Here is a 22,463-nt window from a genome sequence, read left to right as displayed (position 1 = left end):
CACAAGCTCAGGCCAGACAAAAGCCCAGCATGGAGAGGAAAAGGTAGACACGAAGTTGCACTGCTAAATGAAGAATTATTGGTAATTAATGGCTGCTTGAAGAGTGTGGCTCTTGAAGGTCTAACATGCTCCAGCAGATGGCCACATACCTAAGAGTATATAGGCAGCACTAACAGAATTCAATGAAGTTTTATGAAGAAAAAAAATGAAGACACAAAGTAGGGTGGGGATGGAATGGGGAGTTGATCTGGGAGGAGATGGGTGATGGTATGAACTCAAACAAAATACAACGTACAAAATCTCAAAGAGTTAATAAAAATATTTTAAAACTAAGTCTATGGAATTTTGCTCTCTGTATTATTAAATCCAAAAATTGTATAGAATTTGTTAACGTTTCTAAGACAGGCAAATTTAAACTGCTTTAAATCTCCCCAATTTAGCATTATTTTTATAGATTTTTTTAGCTATCTTCCTTACACTATAAGAATTGAAGCTGTAATGTCTTAAATGTTTAGATTGCACAAACTAAACACAATTAATTCTGTTAATATGGCTAAACTTAAAATGAAGTCAAAATTAGCTCCCCCAGAGATCTTCGCATTGATCAAAATTAGCCACATTCAGAAAGATAAATATCACGTTTTCTCTCCTGAGACTTGAAAGCAGAAGGGAGACTAACTTGAGAAGAGGAGAGGCCAGCAAGAAAGGAGAGGGAAACAACAGAGGATAAAGAAGAGGAGACTGTGAGAAAAACACATGATACAATTTCCTATGAAAATGTCATCATGAATTCATTTTTGCACAGCAAACTTTAAAAAAAAAAAAAATTGTTCCAAGGCAATTTGGCACAAGAAGACAATTATTTTTTAACCTAAACATGTGCTACCCATACAAGCTAAAATAGCTTTACAAATGGCTTTGACTCTAAGACTAAGCTACAAGCAGTATTGTGCAGGTATTCCCACCAGTCCCCTGTGACTGAAGCAGCAGCCTGCAAAGTGATGCTGCTGGAAGGCAGAGGAACCTTTCAGAAGAAGGACCCAGTAAGAGGCCCTTGGGTGACGGCAGACATACTCTGAGAAGGTGGTTTCTCCCCTCACCCCTTGAGTTCTAACAAGAGAGTTGTTCTACAAAGAGCAAGCCTGGTACCTCCAAGTGCATCCAAAACAAAAACAAAAACAAAAAACACTGTGTTCTTAGAGTCATCCACCACCTCTGTTCTTACAGTCTTTCTAGCCCCTCTTCAACAATGATCTCGGAGCCTCTGCTTCTAGTTGGAGATCAATTATGTGTTCCTGTAGCCATCGCTCTGTGCCATGAGGGGATGCGGCCAAGAGGTGGTCCACACCACAGAGTATGTGTCACGCTATGGATTATGACCCCCTCCTCCCAGGCTGTGAGCTAAATAACCTGCTTCTTCGTGAGAGATATTCAGTAGTAACACGAAACAGACAAATAACACCATAAGCAGCACACACATCCCACTGTCCAACCTAAAAAGGTCCTCTTACACTTTGCCTTATATTGTCATTCTAAACACCTTGTCAGTAGTAAAGGCTAAAAACAAAAGCTGGTTTATTTCCATTTTAGGCATTTAACTTTCCCCAGTGACGAGCTTCATCATATTCAGATTCTAATGACTATGCATTTTGTAGGCTAATAAGAGAATGCTCCAATGCTCACCAGAGCATCTGAGAACCATAAGTTGGTCAAGTATTGCACTGCTTCTGGCTAGCATGTTTATCTGTCTATACACAATAACCAAATCTAGAAGTGAAGCCTAGTTAAGCCAAAACTCAAGCACAGGAAACATCGAAGGAGGAACAGACTGCACAAAAAAGAGCACCAAAACAAGATGCCCAGCTGCTGGCTATTTTTGACAACAAAGGCTTAGTCAACACATCCAAATTTGTTAGGATGCAAGTGGAACATACGATTTAATTTTGATCAGTTGCTCCACCCCTCTGTGCCTCCAAACTGGGATCTTCAGGATGAGAGGCTGATAAAGTCAAGACAAACACTATTGTTTCCCACTCAGGTTTCTCAGTCACTTGAAATACTGTGATTTTATAAAGTTATGGTGCAAGAGAATGCAGGGAAGAAGCCTGCTATAACAGCTCTTCAAGTCTTGCCATGCTGTGGTGGCGCACGCCTTTAATGCCAGAACTCAGGAGGCAGAAGCAGGTGGATCTCTATGCATTCAAGGCCAGCCTGATCTACAGAGGGAGTTCCAGGACAGCCAGGGATACATAGAAAAACACTTATCTCAAAAAAAGAACAGAACAAATAAAACAACAGAAAAAAAATTCCAGTCTGGCCCAGGTAACATATTTACAAGTGATGCCCAAGCTAAGAGAGGAGGAGGCTTTGTCTCAGAGCTATAAAAGAGACCATCTTTGTGATGGGGTTGATCATAAGGATTGATAAATACCATTAAATCCAGGCATGGTGACACACACTGGCAATCCCAGCACTCAGGAGTAGAGGCAGGAAGATCAGGAGTTCAAAGCAAGCCTCAGCTACATATTATGCTCAAAGGTAGCCTGGTGCATTTGAGAGTCAGTCTCTCCCTCTCCCCCTCTCTCAAAAACAGTACTATTAAGTTATCTTTTATTATGTCTACTTTCAATGGGGCAGACACGCCTCAGAGGGCACAGGCATTTGATAAATAATACATGACTGGCCCATGAGTTAACTGCAAAAGTATTCAGGCCCTCCCTGAATGTGTAGGATACATGCTCCTAACAACACTAATACACCCAAAAGGCAGACAGGTCTTGAAAAATATGTATTCAACACATGGCATCTTTGATTAAATAATAAACTAACTAGGAGAACAGCATTGGCAAGCAGGCACCAGAAGGACTGGCCAGGCGTGTTACCAGTGTCTGGGATCTGACCTATGAAGGACTGCCCAGAGGTGTGCCAGGAGTCTGAGGGCCTGGGAAGAGAGAGGCACTGCCACCTCCACTGGGGAGACTGCACTCACTCTAGCCCACCGGTTCTCCCTTTGCAGTTGACCTTGTCTCCATCTACCTGACGCTCTAGCAAGGCAGCTCTTATCTTCCCATCTCTTCCTTCTCCCTCTCTCCTCCCCTCCTTTTGTCCTACTCTGTCTATTCTTTCCCTTTCTTGTCTTCCTTTTGATTGTCTTTCCCACAGACCACATGCTAGCACAGTGTGTGGGTCTCCATATCTCAGCCACTTTAGGCCTGGAACTCTTTCAGGTTGTCTGACTGGTGTATTCTCCTCTCTCTCTTCCTTCTACCTGTAATCCAACCACCTTACCCTGGAAGCATTTCTACTAAAATCAAGACCAAGGCAAGAGTTTCCACTTTTATCAACAGAGTGCTTCAAGTCTGAGCTATAGAAATAACAGAAGAGAAGGAAATAAAAGAGACACAAATAGAAACATCAGTCAGTATATCCACACTAACAGATGATATGACTGTACATGAGACCCTGGGGCATGCAACAGAAAACCCCTAGAGCTAAGACACACTTTCAGAAATGTGACAGGACACAAAATAAACATACAAAAATCAGTAACTTTCTCATACACCAATAACAAGCATGTTGAGAAATAAATCAAGGAAACAATTTCATGTGTAATTGCCTCAAAGAATAAAATCAAATGCCCTGGAAAACACCTAACTAAGGGAGTGGAAGACTCTACAATGAAAACTTTCAAACACTGAGAAGAAGAAAGTCAAAGAGATACTATAAAAGTGGAAAGACCTCACTTGCTCCTAGATGGAAATAATCATCACTATGAAAATGGCTACACTGCCAAAAGCAGTCTACAGATTTAAAGCAATATCCATCAAATGTCATTCCAATGTCATTCTTCACATACGCAGGAAAAAACTCTTAAAATTCATGTGGAAACACAAACATCCCAGATAGCCAAAGAAATCTTAAGCAAGAAGAACAGTAGTTGAGACCACCATATTTGATTTCAAGTTGTATTACTGACTAATAATAATAATAATAATAATAATAATAATAATAATAATAGGAAGGAGAAGACAGCATAGTACAGGCACATAGACCAATAAAACAGAATACAGGACCCAGATACAAACCACCTTATTTTTATATACAAAAGTGCCAAAAAATATACACTAGAGAAAAGACAATCTCTCACATGTAGAAGAATGAAGAAGCTAAATCCTTATTTTTCACCCCATTCAAAAATCAACTAAATAAATGAAAAATCTTAGTGTGAAACCTGAAACTCTGAAACTGTTAGAGGAAAAAGTAGGTCAAATACAAGATATAGGCATAGGCAAAGACTTTCTGAATGGGCCTGAAAAGGTCTCCAATCGCTCAGCAAGTAATGTCAACAACTGACAAAGATGGTCTCACAGAATTAATTAGCTTCTACATGGCAAAGGAAACATTAATTAAGGGCAGAGACAGCCTACAGAGTAGGAGAAAATCTTTTCCAGCTAGATATCTAACAAATAATATCTAGAATATACAAGGATTTCAAAAAAGGGGGGCAGAAAGAACATAAGAGCCACAGAAAGGGACGGGGAGAAAAGTGACAAGTATGACATGGCTGTCCCAATCCTGAACTCATATTAGCTATGATTATCTGCACAACATTGGGCCTGTTAAAAATACCCTGTCATGGAGAGGAGAGCGCTTACAGAGCCCCACCTCTTCCTAAGAATTTATACATAGTCCACAGTTGATAGGGAAGCAGAGATATTTTCTCCAGTAATACAGCCATGATAAGATGCCCACGCTCCTGTAAACAAAACTAATTAAACCCATTGGGTCACATACAAAAAAGATGAAAGTAGAAAGGATGAAGTTGGAACAGAAAGAGGGTTAGTGGGAGTGGTAATGAGGTGAATATCATCATACATTATGCACCATATATGAAAATTTCATAATGAAAAACTTCATGTATAATTAATATATGCAAACAAAAAAGAAACCCTTATACACTGCTGGTGGGAATGTCAACTAGTGCAGCCTCTATGGAAATCAGTACAACAGTTCCTCAAAAAACTAAAAAAATAAACAAATAAATAAAGTTGTTACCCTAGCTCAGCAAAGTACTTGCCATGCAAGTCCACCAACCTGAGTTTGATCTCTGGGACACATGTAAAGGTGAAAGAAGAAAAACAAAATTGACTGCCACAAATGACCTGCTCCAAGCTGTCCTCTGACCTCCACACACGTACCTTGCCACAGGCAACCCCGCCCCCCACCCACATGAACACAATCTTTTTAAAAATGAAAAACAACAATAGATTTACCAACCCTGGGTATTTACCCAAGGGACTCCAAGTCAAGAGACCACAGAGGTACTTGCACACCAATGTTTACCACAGCACAATTCACAACACCTAAGTCCGGTAGCCAACCTAGGTGTTCAACAACATAGGAACAGATAAGGAAAATGTGCCATGGAAAATTTTCCAGCCATAAAGAAAAACAAAATGACATCATTTGCAGGAAGGTAGATATAACTGGAGAACATCAAATTAAGCAAAACTAAGCCGGTCTCGTGTCTTCTCTCCTATGTAGTTCCTAGATTTTATAGAGAAACATAAAATCACATGTATCAAAGTAGAGGTGAAACTGTCTAGAGAACAAGTTGGACTACAGAGGGGGAGGGTAGAGAAGCAGGAGAGTACAGGGTGTGAGGGAGGGTGGGGGAGGGTGGGGAGGGTATATATATTCAATGAACAGTAAACAGCTGCACAAAAAGATCCTTATATAACACAGTATCATGGACAGTGAAGACCTTGAGATCTTTTAAGGGACTCAAACAATTTAAAAATCAAGCAAATTTGTTTGATATAAGAAAAGACAAGAATTAAAATGTAATTTACCAATTGCAAAGACATGAGGTGGCATCGTCCCAAGAGATTTTCCTTGATATGACTTTATTGTATCTGAAGAATATATTTTAGGTATATCAAAGTATGGGTTCACTGCAATCAGAATGTTGGCCACATACGTCTAAGTAGGAAAAGCAGAAAAAGGAGATTTCCAATTAATATTTTCCTTCAAAATTAAACAAGGCAAACAAGAGAAATAGTCAGCAAGTGGAAACATTCAATTCTCGTAGAAACAAGACTTCAAAAATCTACATTTCTATACCAAATATTTTCTGATTTTACAGAGCCCACCATTTCTCAAATTCCAAAGAAATACTTATTTCCAAATAAATGTCTTTATGCTGTCATTCCACAGTCATTTCAAAGTCAACACACCAAGACTGTACCTTCCCACTTCCCTATATCTCATTTAAAAAAAAAAAAAAAAAAACCTCCCATAGTTCTCTGGAGTAATGGTTTCACCACCTGCTGACTCTACTTAGAGCCCACAAGCTGGGTTCTGTAGCTCAATTCAGGTCACCAGTATCCTCCGACTATTTACCCTGCTCTTAAAGCCTTTAAATGATCTTGTAGCTGGGTCTGAGCCTTCCCTGTCAATGAAGGCTCAGGAATGACTTAGCCCTGAGGTGACCACTTTGGTCTTGGGAGTTCTGCAAAGCACCACCTACTAACCACTGGCAGGTAACTACTTCATGAGCAACTTGAATTTCCTTTTAAATTGAAATTTAATTTGTTTTTTTTTTAAAGACCATAGAAATGTACTGATAGAATTTATAAAACTACTTGGGTAGATAGAGAGTTGTAGTTTAGTAACCCTGACGAAACTGGAGCATACAAAGTCGTACATACTTTCTCTCTCTCCAACTGTGGGAGAGAAGTGCTGTAAAAATCCTGAGCTCTCAAACTGCTAAAAGCACACAATGTCCCCAAAGACGATTCCTAGAGGAGAGTGACTAATGAGAATGGAAGGGGCTGGAGAGGTGGCTCAGCACTATCTGCTGGAACAAAGGATCCTGGTTTGGTTTCCCAGCAGCCTCTTCTGGCCTCCATGGGCACTAATCACATACATCCATTCAGGCAAAACACACACATACATCAAATAAAAAAGGGATACATCCCTCAAAATGAGGACAAAAAGTAAAGGCTCAGAGATTTCAGCAACATGAAAATGTTAAATGAGATTCATCTATTGTTTTACTCACATCTAAGGGAGGGTAGTGATTCTGGCAAGTACCAAATGTCAAGTTTAAATTATTACTCTAAATTGCTTCCTTTCCAAAATTATATATCTATACAAATTTGATAATTGGCATATTTATTTAGATTTATAATAATAACAGATGCATTTATGAATTGCTCACATAAAATGACTTTAGAACTAAAATGTCTAACTGGCTAAGGGAAAAGAACATGCCTCTCCTGCCTTCAGGCAACCTTGACAACACTGGTTCTTAAGCTCTACTCAGTCTTAAATTCTACTGAGTCTCCCAGTTACATCTAAATTAATTTTCAGTGATTTACTACAAGTTAAACGGTTTCAACAGACTTTAAAACTCTGTTACTTCAGTATCTAAAACAGCACTTAGTGAGCATTAGAGAGTGTTCAATCACAAGTTATAGACTGAATAAACTTTGCAACTGAAACTATTTCTACCCAAGAATACCTATATTCACACCAAAAGATAATCTTCACTTCGTTGAATTCATGGGGTAGAAGAGAGGAAAGTGTAGTCTTAACAGTGTGCATAATCAGGAGACAAGCAGATTCTTTGGGGCAGACTACATTAGTTCCATTTCCCAGCTGGCACTACTTGACAGATGGCAGAGACTAGATGTCATTTAGTCAGAATTAAGTAAGTACAATTAGGCAAATTGATAGTGATATAAAAGATTAAGACTGTCATTTGATCTTGTAAGTGTCAAAGAAGCCATGTGCGTCCTTCGTTCAAAAATAATGAAGCCCATCCTTATAACAGGATACCAGAGTGTGGTAATCCATCTCCAGCCAACAAAGGAATCCATGACCAGGTTAGGGCAGAATAAAATCTCATATGTGTCCAATGAATAATTATAATTAAAATGCAGTAGCTAAATATCCATCTGAATGAGCTGATACAAACTACTTACAGCCAAAGCATTGTCTTTCTTTGTGTTTAATGATCTGGACATTCAAGGACCATTATCCAAGGACTAATGAAATCCTACAGATATTTAGGCCCCATGATCAGCATTCTTATCTATCTGATACTTCTTTAGATATTGCCTTCTATTCTAATTTACTTATTTTTCCTCATTTAGGTTTTGTTGTTTTTTTTTTTACTTCAGTACATATAGGCTACCTTACATTCTCTGCACAGTGTGAAAACTGAAATTAAATAGACCTATAGACATATAACAAAAAAAAAATATCAAACTCCAAAATAGTTTTTTAAACATTCAAATTGAACCTTTGTAAGTCTGAAGTAGGTTAATTGGTTCTCTGAATTCATTATCTTATTCTGTAGATTTCATTATGTACCCACTATGTACCAGGACCATGAGGAGCTCTGTTTGGAGAGCATGCATTGGAACTCTCATGTACATCACACTCAGACCAAGCAGGGAAAAAGCAAATGTGGCATGTGAGACAGTCACCCACAAAAACTAAAGCCATTGGTCAAATACTTACATAGATTCTGTCTTTACTGTACCGAACTTTGACATTGTGGAGGAGTGTGGCTTCATTTAAGTACATCAGTGAACCTAAGACAAAATTTCAGATTGGAGAGTTGAAAAAAGGTAAAAGAAAATTACTTATGCATAATCACTCTGATCCAAGTTTATAATTCACTTGTTTGGGTAGATTTAATCCCATGCTTTTAGAACACAAGTACACATACACCCCATGGGCTAGTGTAAAACAAATCCATCTGGGGGTACACTGCATTGGTAGAACACTGGCCTGAAACAAATCGTGTTCACTTACAGCAGTGAGAACTTTAGATGACACATTTCCAGCTACAGGAATTACATATAGTGAGTACAGTGATGTACCCTGCTGAGGGCAGGTTTAAATGCCAACTATCAATCAAATGGAAAGAACTATTATAGCCGTTTATGACCCTACAAAGTGAAATACTAATCCAGTCCAATGCTAGAAGCTTACACATAAAACAGAAATGATATAGATTTAGAATGGTAAGGGACCATCAGGTCATTTGGATCATTCTCACAATGACTGATAAAGTCAGGTCAGGAGACATCATGCACATCTTAGCCCATCTTATTTACAAGTTAAGTTCAGAATCGGAGTAAACATCTTGATTTTCTGTTCTGTTACAGCGATCCATCTCCAGTTCTTCCCTATCTAGTCCTTACACAGTCCCAGCTCCTATGTTTCACTTCCACTACATGACAGAGCAGACACTACACTCCTCTTACCTCCTTTGCTTGCTGTTGGGACCATAATTTTATCAATTATCCAAACTGAAAACAGTAGTCAACAACAGACCTATCTCTTCTTGCCCTCCCATCTGATGTCAGGTTCTAAGTCTTCACATCACACAGAAAGATATAGCCCATTGCCAGGGTCATGGTCAATATACTAATGTTAACACAGTCTGAATCCCTGACATGCCCTCCCTCCTTTTCTATTGCTCCATTGCTATGCAGGATCGCATGTAGGCCACACTTCCTCTTTTGTGGCTACAGTGACCTCTATTTGTCTCTGGCTTTAATCTCTATTCTCTCCAGTCCAGACTGCAGAGTAGATTAAGTCAACTAGAGCACTAACTAAATCTCTCTCCACATCAAAGAAACTCACTGGGGCTCAACTACAAACATTCACCTTAAAATCTATTCAAGACTGTTAAAAAACCTGCATTCAAATGGGCGTTTTTATAATTTTCTATAACCTGTTTTAATACCTAACTTTTTTTTTTTTTTTCAGAGACAGGGGGTTTCTCTGTGTAGCTTTGCGCCTTCTTCCTGGAACTCACTTGGTAGCCCAGGCTGGCCTCGAACTCACAGAGATCTACCTGCCTCTGCCTCCTGAGTGCTGGGATTAAAGGTGTGCGCCACCACTTGTACACACACTGAGCTATTTTTCAAACCCACAATCTATTCATACATTGTCTCTGACTACAATATACTATATATATATATATATATATATATATATATATATATATCCATCCTTTAAAGTCATTTCTCAAAAGGATACTTTGAGATTGATATAAACCTTTCTCAAAATGACACTTCTCCAACATCACCACCTCAGAGCTAGTCTCTTCTTTGCAATTTCTCCCACTGGCTTCCACATCTGTCAGGATTAGGATGACAATTTTATACATCTGGTTTTAGTTGCTAAATGAAATACTTAGGGCTGCATAGTTCACTTGTGTTACGTGGTCCCTCACTGAAACTGCATCCCCAGTACACAAGTCAATAGTGCCCACAAGAGCCTCTTGATAGACTACTTGGCAAAGAAAGGCCATGCTTCTGCACTTAGACAATGCAGTCCGTTCACTTTCTAAGGGCCTGCTTTCTGATGCCACCGAAAGCAGAGTAAGAAAGTAAGAAGTAGGTTGGGGCTCTTAACAGTGAGCTGTAGCTTTCCTTTGAACTGAGGAAAATATGGAAGGACTCAAGCAGCAGGGGTGTGTCTGGTTTGGGTGTCTAGTCACCTTCATTCTGTATTCCTGCTCTTCTTCCACACTCATCCCCTGGAAGCCCGACCTACACGTTGCTGTTTCTTTATTCAAAATTCTGCTGAGCCTCTCCCCACATCTCACTTTCCTCTGAAACAGCTGCTTGCACGCTAGCATCTGCTCCCCCTAAGTGAGAACTGCTGATAGCACAGCACACACACCCTGTTAAAGCCAGCCATGTAACCCTATACTGACATGTGGATGGCTGCTAACTATTCTCTTCACCCTAGTCCTTACTCCCCACCTGCCTTCTCAAGGATATCTGTTCACTCAACCAAATAAACCCCCAACAGGCGCAATATCTGTCAGTGGCAGGAAGACCTCTCATCACACTGATCAGGCTATTCAACTTATATGGGGGAAAAAAATCTGCTATTTGTCAAAGTGGGAGATGTTAAGTTTCAACCACCTCCCTAGTGGTACGAGCCAGGAATGTTCACAAGGGTCCCAGAAACAATGTCCTGCACCACCTAGTTTCACCCTCCCCTCTTCTGATAGCCAGCCCTAGGGTTACTTGGCTTGGCTATTTACATGCATTACTTCATATGTATTTATAGACTTAACTATAGTCAAAAGAACAGCAATATTTTTTTGAGACAGTCTCACTATGCACCTCTGGCTGGCCTGAAACTCACTATAGACTAGGCAGGCCTTGAACTGCCCAGAGCTCTGCCTATTTCCACTTCCCAAGAGCTATAATTAAAGGTGAGCACCACCATACCTCAAAGAACATTATTATTTTTTTATGCATGAACACATGCATGCATAATGGGGGATTCATGGCATGGCAATGAATGAGTCAGAAGACAATTCTGTGGAAACGGTTCTCAGCATCCACCTTTACATGGACCAGGGAAATGGAATTCAGGATGCCTAGCTTTAACTGCAAGGACCTTTATCAGCCAAGCCAGGTCACTGAACTTCTGAAAGCTCTAAGATTATTTTTTTGTCAGATTGTTTTTTTCTTTTTTGGAAATGCTGGGGATTGAACCAGGGCCTCATGCATGTTAGTCAATAGACTTTTAAAAGTAAGATATCATAGATATATAAACATAATTTATTCCCTTGGACATACTTTGGCAATATATACCATACCAAAAATATTTAATGAAGAACATCTATGGCTTCATTAAATTTACAATAATGACTAGATGTTATCTGAATATTTTAGATCCTGTATACTGACTAGAACTCAAGTTCAGAGAGAGAGAGAGGAAAGGGAACCCACAATCAATTTCAACATCATGGAAGCCAATCAACAATAGGTATGCTGTAGAAGTCATCGCATCACTAAGACTGAAGGGAAAACTTCTAGGCTGATTTTACACTCTGTACTTACTCTCAACATCTGGCATGAGGAATACTCATGAGGAATGTTATAGGCAATAGAAACAATAGTACCTTAAATTCAGCATGAAATTATGCTATTATTTCCTATTTAATTGCTGAATTTACCCCTGAATTATTTTTCTATTCTGTTATGAATGCCAAGAATCAAGTAAAAATGTAAAACTAACATATTAATCTCTACATATAAAGCACTTACACTTGGAACTTAAAGCTAAAAGTTGTTTTGCTTTAAAAGATAGCAAATACTTCTGGGTATTGGCTTGGTTCATTGGTTGGTTGGTTGGTTGGTTGGTTGGTTTTGAGGCAGGGTCCTGCTACCCAGCTTACGAATTTGGGGTCCTCCTATCTCAGCCTCCTAATTGCTGGGATTACAGGTGTGCACCATGATCATCCCTATACTTTTGCTTTCAATGAACCTTTACCACATGGATCATAACCATAAACTACAGATATTGGGCACTTAATCACTACATTATCACTATGATACAGAATAGAGGGATGATATGAGACATAAGGCAGACTGCATTTGGAAAGGTTGGTATGATAATGACAAGTCTCAAACCAAAGACTCAGTGAAGGAAAAACTTCGGCTTAAAAAATATTATAAAGTCAACAACCGAAATTGCTTAAATGACAGGGCTTCAGGAAAGGGACTTCAAGTCTGGACAGGCTACTGCATGGTGAGAACAATTAGCTTCCACATGGTACCACTGCTACCACTGCAATCATCGGTGAGAGCACTTAGAGGAGGCCGAGAACTCCACTGGGGCCAGGGAAAGTCAACAGCGGTAAAAGAGCACAGCAAAGGAAATGAGAGAGCTCGAAATATTAAATGGAAAAATAAAAGATGGAAAATTCAAACCTATTATGTTTAGCTACAGATGAATATATCTCTGAGAAAAACATGTTAATATATGAAGAGGATTATTGTTACATTATATACCCTAGGAAATTTTTGTTACATTTACATATTTTGCGGGGAGGGGTACTGCAAGACATGGTGTGTGGAAATCACTTCTCTTCTTCCACCATGAGGCTCCTGGGGATCAAATTCGGGTCCTCAGGCTTGTGCAAAGTGCCAGTACCCACTAAGCCATCTCACTGGCCTCCCTAGAAAACTTTAACAGTAAGATACTTTCTGTTATTTTCAACATGATATAGTTTTCTTTCTATTTTGCTCTAATTATTCCTGCATTGTTTCGACAAACTCCCTAGCAACCTGGGGAAGAAAAATGGTGTCTTTACACCTAATAATAATGGCTGTTGTTTACTTAGTCTGTAGAAGTCAAATATTTTGCCAAACACCTTGAATGTATCACCTCTAAGTATGCAACACACCAAACGACTCCTACTTTGCAGAGGAACTTCCCAAAAGAGAAGCAGTATGGCCTGCAGCCACATAAGCTTCCAAACTGAAGTCTGAATCAGAACCCATGACTGTCTCAGCCTCAGCCCACTGTGCCCCCAAAAACAATACTATTTCACAACACCTGTGTTTTCATTTGGGGTCTTTCAGGCTTACTCAATTGTAAACCCCAGTGAAAAACACTAAGAATAAACCTGTATCTTTCTATTGTCTTCTCTTCTGGAGAGTATTTAAGGTCAGATGCTTCTAAGGAAATCAATGGTAAATAGAAATGATCCTCAAATGCCATGCCTACCCCACTAGGTTTGGCTCTAGAATGTTCTCCAAAGATACCTTTGTTAAGGCCTAGAGCTTCACCTGAAGTTGTTGGAAGATGATGGGACCTTTAAGAGGTGGGGCTGTCACTGGGGTGTGCCTTAAAGGAATGATGGGAACACAGGATTTTCTCAGTTTTGTCTTTGCTTCCTGGCTTCTGTGAAGAAATCGAATTCCTCTACCAGATGTTCCTGCCGTGATGCACCGCATCTCACCAAAGGCCCAAATGGAGGGGTCAAATAACCATAGACAGAAATCTCCCAATCTATAAACCAAAACAAACCTTCCCTCCTTTTTAAATTAATTCAGATATTTTGTTACAGTGATGAAGACCCAAAACAACTGAAGTGTGATTACCTCTTAATGTTGAAAATATAAAATAAATATGCCCTGTTCAATGAATAAGGAATTTTTCACCAAGTATTTTAAGATGTCTATAATTCAAATTAATACTATATTTTATTATAAGCTCTTAAATGAACTTTTCAATTATAAATTATTCAGCAGTGTTGTTTGTTTTGTTTAATACTAGTTTGCCTTTTCCAAAGAGTGATATTAACTGACTCTTGCTGTCAACTTCCAAATTACTAAGAACTCACCCCCCACTATAAGATTTGCAAAGACTTTAGAGCCAACTAAGAAGAGCCTTTAGTTGAAACTTCACACTAAATTATCATCCTTCCCACACACAGCTGAAATAACAGTAGGAGACACTCAAGAGACTTTCTTAGAAGTGCACATGGGATACAGGAATGAACCTAGCCCTTCCAAGCTCCAGAGAGCTCTTATCAAGCCTGCGTGCTCTGACCTAGTCTCCTGTACTAGTAACATAACCACTAACTCACTTTCTGGAAGCAGACACTTTTATGAGATGGAGAAATAACTTTGAAATTAATACTTACAGTTATCTTCCACATCTTTTTTACTGTCCTCTTCTGCAGGGAATACTTGGTTTATGAGAGCCAAAAATGTCTAGCAAACAAACAAACAAAAAGGTTTGAGCATTTGAGGCCTTTAGATACTAAAAAAGACGAGGAGTTCAACTGGTTCTAATTGCTCTCTATTAGAGTATAACACAGATGCTACTGCTTAACAAAGCACTCATTCAAAAGACAATAACTTTCATCAAAAAACTGTGTCCATTACCACTGTAGACATGAATCAGTGACAGCAATTAACAAGTAAGTATCCGGGGTTCCCAAACCCACAGTGGGACAAAATAACAAACCCACTAATCCTAACAAAGTAACAAACACACCAATCCTAAAGATATGCTAGTTATCAAAATTAAAAGCTCTTTAATGTTTGCATATAAACATTTATTGAAAGCTACACAGAGAAACCCTGTCTCAAAAAACCAAAAAAATAAAAAATAAAAATAAATAAACATTTATTGTTTTAAAATAGAAACACTCAAAATCACTTACATATAACATAAACAAACTATTAATGTTGTTATTTGAGAAATATATTTGACACCAAGTCCTACATAAAACTATGTCAACAATACAAAAATATCTGGTTCATATAATTAAAAGTGCCACAAATAGCTGGGCGTGGTGGCACATGCCTGTAATCCCAGCACTTGGGAGGTGCAAGCAGGAAGATCATGAATTCAAGGTCATGCTTGACTACATAATGAGCTAAGTAAGGCCAGGCAAAGCTACCAAGACCCTGTCTCCACAAAAAATTAACCCATAAATCAACCTGCACTCATTCATCACTTACAATGCCATGGGAGACACTGCAGAATTAAGATAGCATCTTGTAACAGAGAACAAATGATCTCAAATGACATCTAACGAGAATTAAATTTTCATTCATGCTATCCTAACAGTTATTTATAAATTTATACCTCTAAATAATTACAATTAACTCTTGTGGTTGACATTGCCAACTGTATCAAATTAAACTCTTAAGAAAAATGGTTTGCTTCTTTCACGACAATAGCTGCTGGGCTGGAGGTTTAGCTCAGTGGTAGAGTTTATGCTTAGTATGTACATACCAGTACCAAAATAAAAATAAAAAACAATTTGTAACTCTACGTGTGTAAGCAAACTGTATACATTAAGGTGATCATAGTTTAAAAGTGAAACCCAGGCTTCAAAGACTATTCCAACTTAAAGTTCTAACCAAGTTAGTGGTGTGGGGATAGCTCAGTGGGTTAAAGTTCTTGTGTAAAATATGTCATGCCCTGAATGCAACCTCTAGTACCACTTACACAAAAGAACAACAAAGTCACACCCAACTTACGAGACTGTTAAACTCAACACTCTGAAAGTTTACTCTTTGTGATCTAATACATGTGTCCTCAAAGTTATAAATGTAGAAAGTTTGGAGGAGAGGCCACTCTTTCAAAAGGGAACGTGGGTCAACATGAACCAGACAGTGAACAGTATGTAGAAGAAAATAGCATAAAACAATTAATTCATAGCAATGAATTCTGTAGGAAAATCCATTCTGAAACAGCTGCTCCTACCACGGAACTGTGTGTACACTTGCCAGGGCCATAGCAAGAGAGGGCTTGGTCCTAACCTGGAAGGAACTATAGCCAATGAAAAGACTCCAGATGAGGAAGGAATGCTCCAGGGGAGGAGCAACTGAGTTCCTGAAGAGTTAACAGTAAGCTAAGACAAGTCCAGAAGAAGCCTCTCTCCCTCTTCCTTCAGCCCCCGCCCCAAATTAACAACCAGCCTCTACTTTATCTCCCCCTAAGGAAACAAAATGTTTCATTTAAAAAAAATGTATCAAAAAGTTTTTATTTTTCTGTTAGGGAAGTTTTTCTGTTATAAAAAGAAAACCAGGGCCCAGCAAGATGGCTCAGTAGATAAAGACCTGCCATTAAGCCTGGGGACCTGAGCTTAATCTCCTAGGACCCATGTAATGAAGAAAGAGATCCACCTCCTACAGGTTGTCCTCTGCTCAAAAGGATTTTGTACAACACACACACAGACACAAATAATAAAAATAGCTTGTTTTGTTTTTTTTTAAGAAAATTTAGACTTCAGTTTATGGACTTATTTGTAGATTTATAAAATGTATGTGACTCTATAACTTAAACTATGCTTCCAGACTGGTGAGATGGCTGGAAGCCTGAGATTTGAGTTCAATTCCTGGGACCCACAGGGTGGAAAAAGAGAACCAATTCTCTCAAGCTAGCCTATGACTTCCACATGTACATATGCACATGTACACACAAACACATACACACACACATACACACACACACACACACAACAACAACAACAAATAAACAAATGCACCCAAAAATAATTGAACTAAAATGTACTTCTATTGGTTCTATACATATATATCTTATTAACACTAATATGACATAGTTCAAACACATTGAAATATGTAAAATACTTTACAAAAGCACATCCCCTTAAATCAAGTTTCTTTTATTCTTGAACTGAATTATTCTGTCACCTACAGATGTCAGAGACCTCAGTAGAACAGACTCAGGAGGTACAGCCCTCACTTAATTCTGGCCTTTTAGCTTACTGTGCTTATAAAACATGTAAAGCAAAAGGCAAATGTCTCAAAACTTATGGTGTGTGAACTTTTAAAAACCCACTTTTAAATAGGTGGTGTGCTGTGAGTACACTCAGGTACCACTAATGAGGGAAAATGAGAACACTTTATCTTTCCTTTCCTGAAGGCATTTTTAATTGGCCTCCACTAAGATGGCACATTATATATTATGCATTCTGGTTCCTGGGTTGTTTACAGTAACACAATAGTCTTCTCTCTGAACAGACCTCATGAGAGATCCACCTTGTTTTTCTAAGGTTCCCAGAAGGATGGCAGTCATATGGCATTAGTTAACCACGAATTAGTAGAATATAAATTATTCATGGATCTTTGTAGAGACTGAAGTAAACAGAAATTACATGCACATATTTAGTCAGAAGAAATGTTTAATAGTAATATTTGTTAGACTTAAAAATGTGAGGCTGTGGCACCAGGAAATAGCCAGTCCCATGAAAATTGAAGGACACACGTCTACATTGGAGGCCTGGCTGTAAGCAAATCACAACTCCTAGTCACTTAGGACTCTTGACTAGTCTATCGCTATGATTTTATAAAAGGAAGTAAATGACGTATGTACAGAATTAAAGTATATTTTTATACCATTATCATAACAAAACAATATGTGGGAGGTTTAAAAGTCAAATGTCTTTACTTAATAGAAAGATATTTACCCAAATTCTATATGATAGAAGTTTTTAAGTAAGTTTAAGTAAACAAAGGGAAAAAAGGAAAGGGAGAGAAGATGTAAAAGCTAAGGGTCCCAAGCAGAACTTGACACCATAGCAGCAGTCACGTCGTCCATGGTTGCTTCGTCACACACTGACTACATCACAGCCAACACCAGTGACTATAATAGTGTGGCATATGGGATGATAATGCTGCCACTGATTGGATTTTATCACACAGCTAAGATGTTAGGCCTGATTATTGCAGGAGCCTATTTCCTCATAGTACACACTCCCATTTAATCAAGGAAGTCAGTCCAAAACTTCAATGACATTACCAGACATTTGGTTCCTCCACCATGTCAGGAATATCTACTTCATTCTCACCTTTCTTGGGGGAAATATATATGTGTGTGTGGCTGTATCTGAAAGAGATCACATTTTGAAATCTCTCTGAGAAACTCACCTTGCCTTTTTGGTTCAAGGGTTCAATTGTTAAGCTGTCAGGGCCAATATCCACGATGTTGCCCATCTGAAATCCATCTGTGGGGTGGGGTGCCCAAACGGGCTTTCCATCTTCCATTTTGAAGGAGGCTATCCACTATCTCCTGTTCAAAGGAACAAAAAAAAAAAAAAAGCAACATGAATAACTGTGGAGATGTTTTTTAAACTGTGTCTCCTTTATACATGCACATGTAAATCTCAAGTCATAAAAACACCTGCTACCCCTAGCCTCCCCCATTCTGCTACCTCTTGCCCTCTGTCCACCTTAGATAAGGAAGGCAGAGGCTGCTCTACTCTCAGGTAAGTCCTGTAACCTCCTTCCTTCAGTTATGAGTATACCAGAGTACATTCACAAATGGAAATGCTCACAGTTTACACCTGTGATCTGTAGGTAATTTAGAATACCACCTCAAGGAATGTGGAGTTGCTCAGTACTCTTGTAGGAATAGATGTCTATGGTACAAAGTTAACACAGTGTAAAAAGAACTCATTCTGGACCTGAGAGGTTGTGGGGGAGGCTTCCTGTGGGTTCCTGAGTCTAAGAGAGCAGGCATGCACCCCGCAGTCTCATTCCCACACAACTGCTCAGCATGTTTTCATGTTCTCCCTTTGCTGCTTATTTAAAACTCACAGTGAAGTGAACAAACCTAAGAATGTAAGTTAACGAGTTTAGACAGATGAATGCACCGTCTGAGAAGCACCCTCCTCGGTTCACAGAACATCTCTGTCCCCCTACAGTTCCCACGCCTCCCTTTGCTCAGGCATCATCTGCAATGTCCTCAGCTTTTGCCTGTTCTTGAACTTCATATAAATGAGATCATACGGTCTGCATTCCTTTGTGTCTGGCTTCCTTCATTTAAAAAGCATCTCTATATTCAGCACAGTCAACCAAGGTGCTGTGTGGGTCTGCTGAGCATTGCACTGTTTACCAGTTATCTTAGATTTGAATGGTTTCTAGGTAGTGCCCACTGAAGATATCCCATTTTCAACTGTTTCTATGAGGCTTTCACTCTTGGTATTCTGTGATGTTAACATCTGTAATTCTGCCCACTAAGTAACCCAAAGGGCACAAGCTACCCAAAACGCTTTGTTTTAAGGAGCTTCATTGTTATAAGACTAATGTGTGATTCAAACCGCCAGCAAGTTGAACCTAAATTTTCTACTTTCAGTATCTCAATGGGAACCTAATTCTGTCACTATTCACCTATACTGAAAGAACAGGCAATTTATGTAACATCCTGTTTGTTTGTGTGTGCCTGGGAGCTCCATCAGAGATCCCATGTGGGCTCTGAGATGTAGTCCCTCACAAGAGTCACACAGAGACACATCGTCAGGTGTTGGCATCTTGCAGTGTGCTTGGTGGTGAATCTCTCCTGTGCACTGGCTATAGAATGAGCTACCTTCTCTATGGAGGAAGGGCTACTACATATCTGCTCTCCCTAGATGACTGAAGCCACTCCCGTGACATCACATACCATCTGTATGTGGCAATACTTAAACTTCTCTCATGATCCCAGATTCCCAGGGGACTCCCAGATGTTTGCCTGCCTACTGGAACATAACACAACTAACAGATACATCCTCATCACTATTCTGGTCTGGATTCCCACCTTGCTCTTCCCTGCATTAGTACAGGCAACACCACTCAATCCAAATCACACCTGGAGTCATCCTCAATTCTGCCAACTCCTTCCAAATTCTCATCACCCCTTAACTACCAACTCTCCCTTCCACAGACATCCCACATCCTCCCACTCGTCTGCATCTCCTCTGACAGTCCAAACTAACACTGCCTTCACCGAGGTGTCTGCAGTTACTCTCTCAGAGGTTACCTGCTTCTACTCTTGACAATCTTCAGACTAGCACTAATCATGCTAAAACATCCATCTCATTATGCCACTGTAATTCCATCAGGGCATAGACCATTTATTTACTGCTCACTCTAAGGCCTGGCACGATTTACACACAACTTGACAGTCACTGGTGAATGAATGAACTGCTCACACTGCCCGAGACAGGAAACAGATGACAGACTAGAAAGAGTTGAATTCTCCTAAAACCAAGCCTTGAAACTCTGCTCCACCACTGACTGCTCTAAGCCAGTTGCCTCCTCGATCTTATCCTTACCCTTATCTCAGTGATGGGATAGTATCACTTACCTTACAGAATTGCTGTGGGGATTAAGTGACATAAAACTGAGATCACCACTCTAACAGACCCTCGTCACACCTCTCCTGCCCCCATATCCTTTCATTGAAACCACTAATAATTTGAAAGCAGTCTTCTATATACAAAATGAAATGGACAGTGGTGATCATTTAGGAATAATTATCCTTTTAAAAATTCTGAAAACGTCAAAATCACACAGCAAAGCACAAATCCAAAAACAGAATGGTAAGTTGAACTATTCAAATCGCTTTCTCAATTTAAACCATGTTCTGCAACTTTTCAGTGAAGATGGCAACATTCAAAGCACATATCTAACTCCGCTTCTTCATCATGGCCCTAAATCTACAGGGAAGCGATTCTCAGAAAATCTGTCAGGGCCGGTGAGACGTTCGGTAAGTAAAGGTGATGGTTACCAAGGGTGGCAGTCAGAGTGCAACTCCCAGGACCCACATTGTGGAAGAGTGTGAGACCTGAGTTCGGAAAACCGTCCTCTGATCTCCACATGGAGGCCATGGCACATTTGCGTGGGTACACTCACAAACATACACACACGGTAAATAAATGAAGAGTTATAAAAGAAAATCTTTCCGGAAACCCTTCCTGTCAACCCTCATTCTTACTAAGCATGTTCACATTTGCAGAGTACCTTAAGGCATTGTAAACCAGGCAAGGTGGCTCACAGCTACAATCTCAGCACTCCAAGGCTGACGCAGGACAATCACCACAAGCTCAAATCCTGCCTAGGCTACATAATGAGACCTTTCTCAATCAAATCAAATAAATAAACCAATAAAAGACTCTATAAAGTGATCCATTAAAGGGCAGCTTCAATTCCCAGCACTACCACAAGAGATGCCTTAAACTCATGGAAACTTCCAGTAAGTCTGGTTGCAGGAATACTGAGTGGAGAGGTCAGTGAGCTTTGATGGCATTCATTGTGGAAGTTTGAAGTTGTCAACATTCCCAAAGTCACTGAGGAAGACACCATCATTAACTGAAAACTACGTATTTTTGTACCTCGTGCTGGGATCAAGCCCAGGGCCTCATACTAGGTAGGCAAATGCCCTCCACTCAGCTGTGCTCCCAGTCTCAGCTGTATTTGCTAAGCAAGCATGCCAGGAACCACTAGAAGCCATCTACAGAGGCACTGAGGAAGCTACAGAAGGCACTCGGGCCTTTCCAAGGGGCCTTCACCTATTGTTGGAAGGTAAAAAAGGCATCACCAGGAGACTACCTAGGAAATAGCTTACTATAAGTTAAGAGTCATAAACACAAACACATCCACATTCATCTTCCTCTGGACTAGTGATGAGTCCAACAGTGTCCATGTGCCATGTGCAAGGCAGACAGATTCATTGTACAAAATGTGAGCCACCATCTGCATAGCACCAGTACCTTCAAAATGACCCCTAAGAGTCGAGTTATGAGGAATAGCAATGCCTCGTGCTTCTTAGCTTAGACATCACACATTAAAGCTAGAGGAATGTTGATGTTGGTCTGAAAGAACCAAATAACTAAAAAAGAAAGAAGCATTAAGCAGAACAAGCAGAAACTGCTAGGCCTGCTTACACCTTCATTCTTTCTGTTTCTCTAAGCACCTACTGTGCGTCACAGATAACTAGGTGCTCCGAAGCAAACAGTGAACAAAGAGAACGATGTCTGGCCTCAGGGAGTTGCTGTCTAACCGAAAAATGATTGGGAGAAAGAAGGATAAACAGAAAGGGTAGCAGACCACAGGGGGAGGCAGTGAAGAGAGGAAAGATGTATCAAATTTTCCATTGAAGAGATGACTCCTGTATCTGGTAGCCCCTGGCTTACACCTTTGGCACAAAGCTTTCTACTGGCAGCTCCTCTCACCTGTATCAGTGCACCCCAGGGCTATTAGCTTCCTGGTGCCCAGACACCGTGAGAAAACTGGGCACTAACAGTTGGCCACAGCTGGTGCGTGTTGCATGCACCCCATGCTCTCCTCCACCCAGCACTTCTGTCCCACAGATTATTTGTACGCCAA

At 39.8% G+C, this 22,463-nt stretch overlaps 1 protein-coding gene across 15 annotated transcripts in view; it reads right to left on the bottom strand.

Moving 5' to 3' along the window:
- Window positions 1–22,463, bottom strand: part of Myo6 (myosin VI) — a 147,091-nt gene that overhangs the window by 68,589 nt on the left and 56,039 nt on the right. For all 15 annotated transcript variants that reach the window (XM_036193229.1, XM_036193214.1, XM_036193220.1 and 12 more), the window contains exons 2-5: window positions 18,246–18,387; window positions 14,483–14,552; window positions 8,530–8,603; window positions 5,853–5,982 (exon numbers count right to left, since the gene is read on the bottom strand). In XM_036193229.1, the coding sequence (XP_036049122.1) occupies window positions 5,853–5,982; window positions 8,530–8,603; window positions 14,483–14,552; window positions 18,246–18,362 (391 nt within the window). In that variant the 5' untranslated portion in view covers window positions 18,363–18,387. The remainder of the gene's footprint in view (window positions 1–5,852; window positions 5,983–8,529; window positions 8,604–14,482; window positions 14,553–18,245; window positions 18,388–22,463) is intronic.

The sequence above is a fragment of the Onychomys torridus genome, chromosome 7 (genome assembly GCF_903995425.1).
Source record: "Onychomys torridus chromosome 7, mOncTor1.1, whole genome shotgun sequence".
In the NCBI taxonomy this organism is placed as follows: domain Eukaryota; kingdom Metazoa; phylum Chordata; class Mammalia; order Rodentia; family Cricetidae; genus Onychomys; species Onychomys torridus.
The sequence above is the reverse complement of the archived record's forward strand: the minus strand, read 5'-3'. Positions and strand labels throughout refer to the sequence as shown.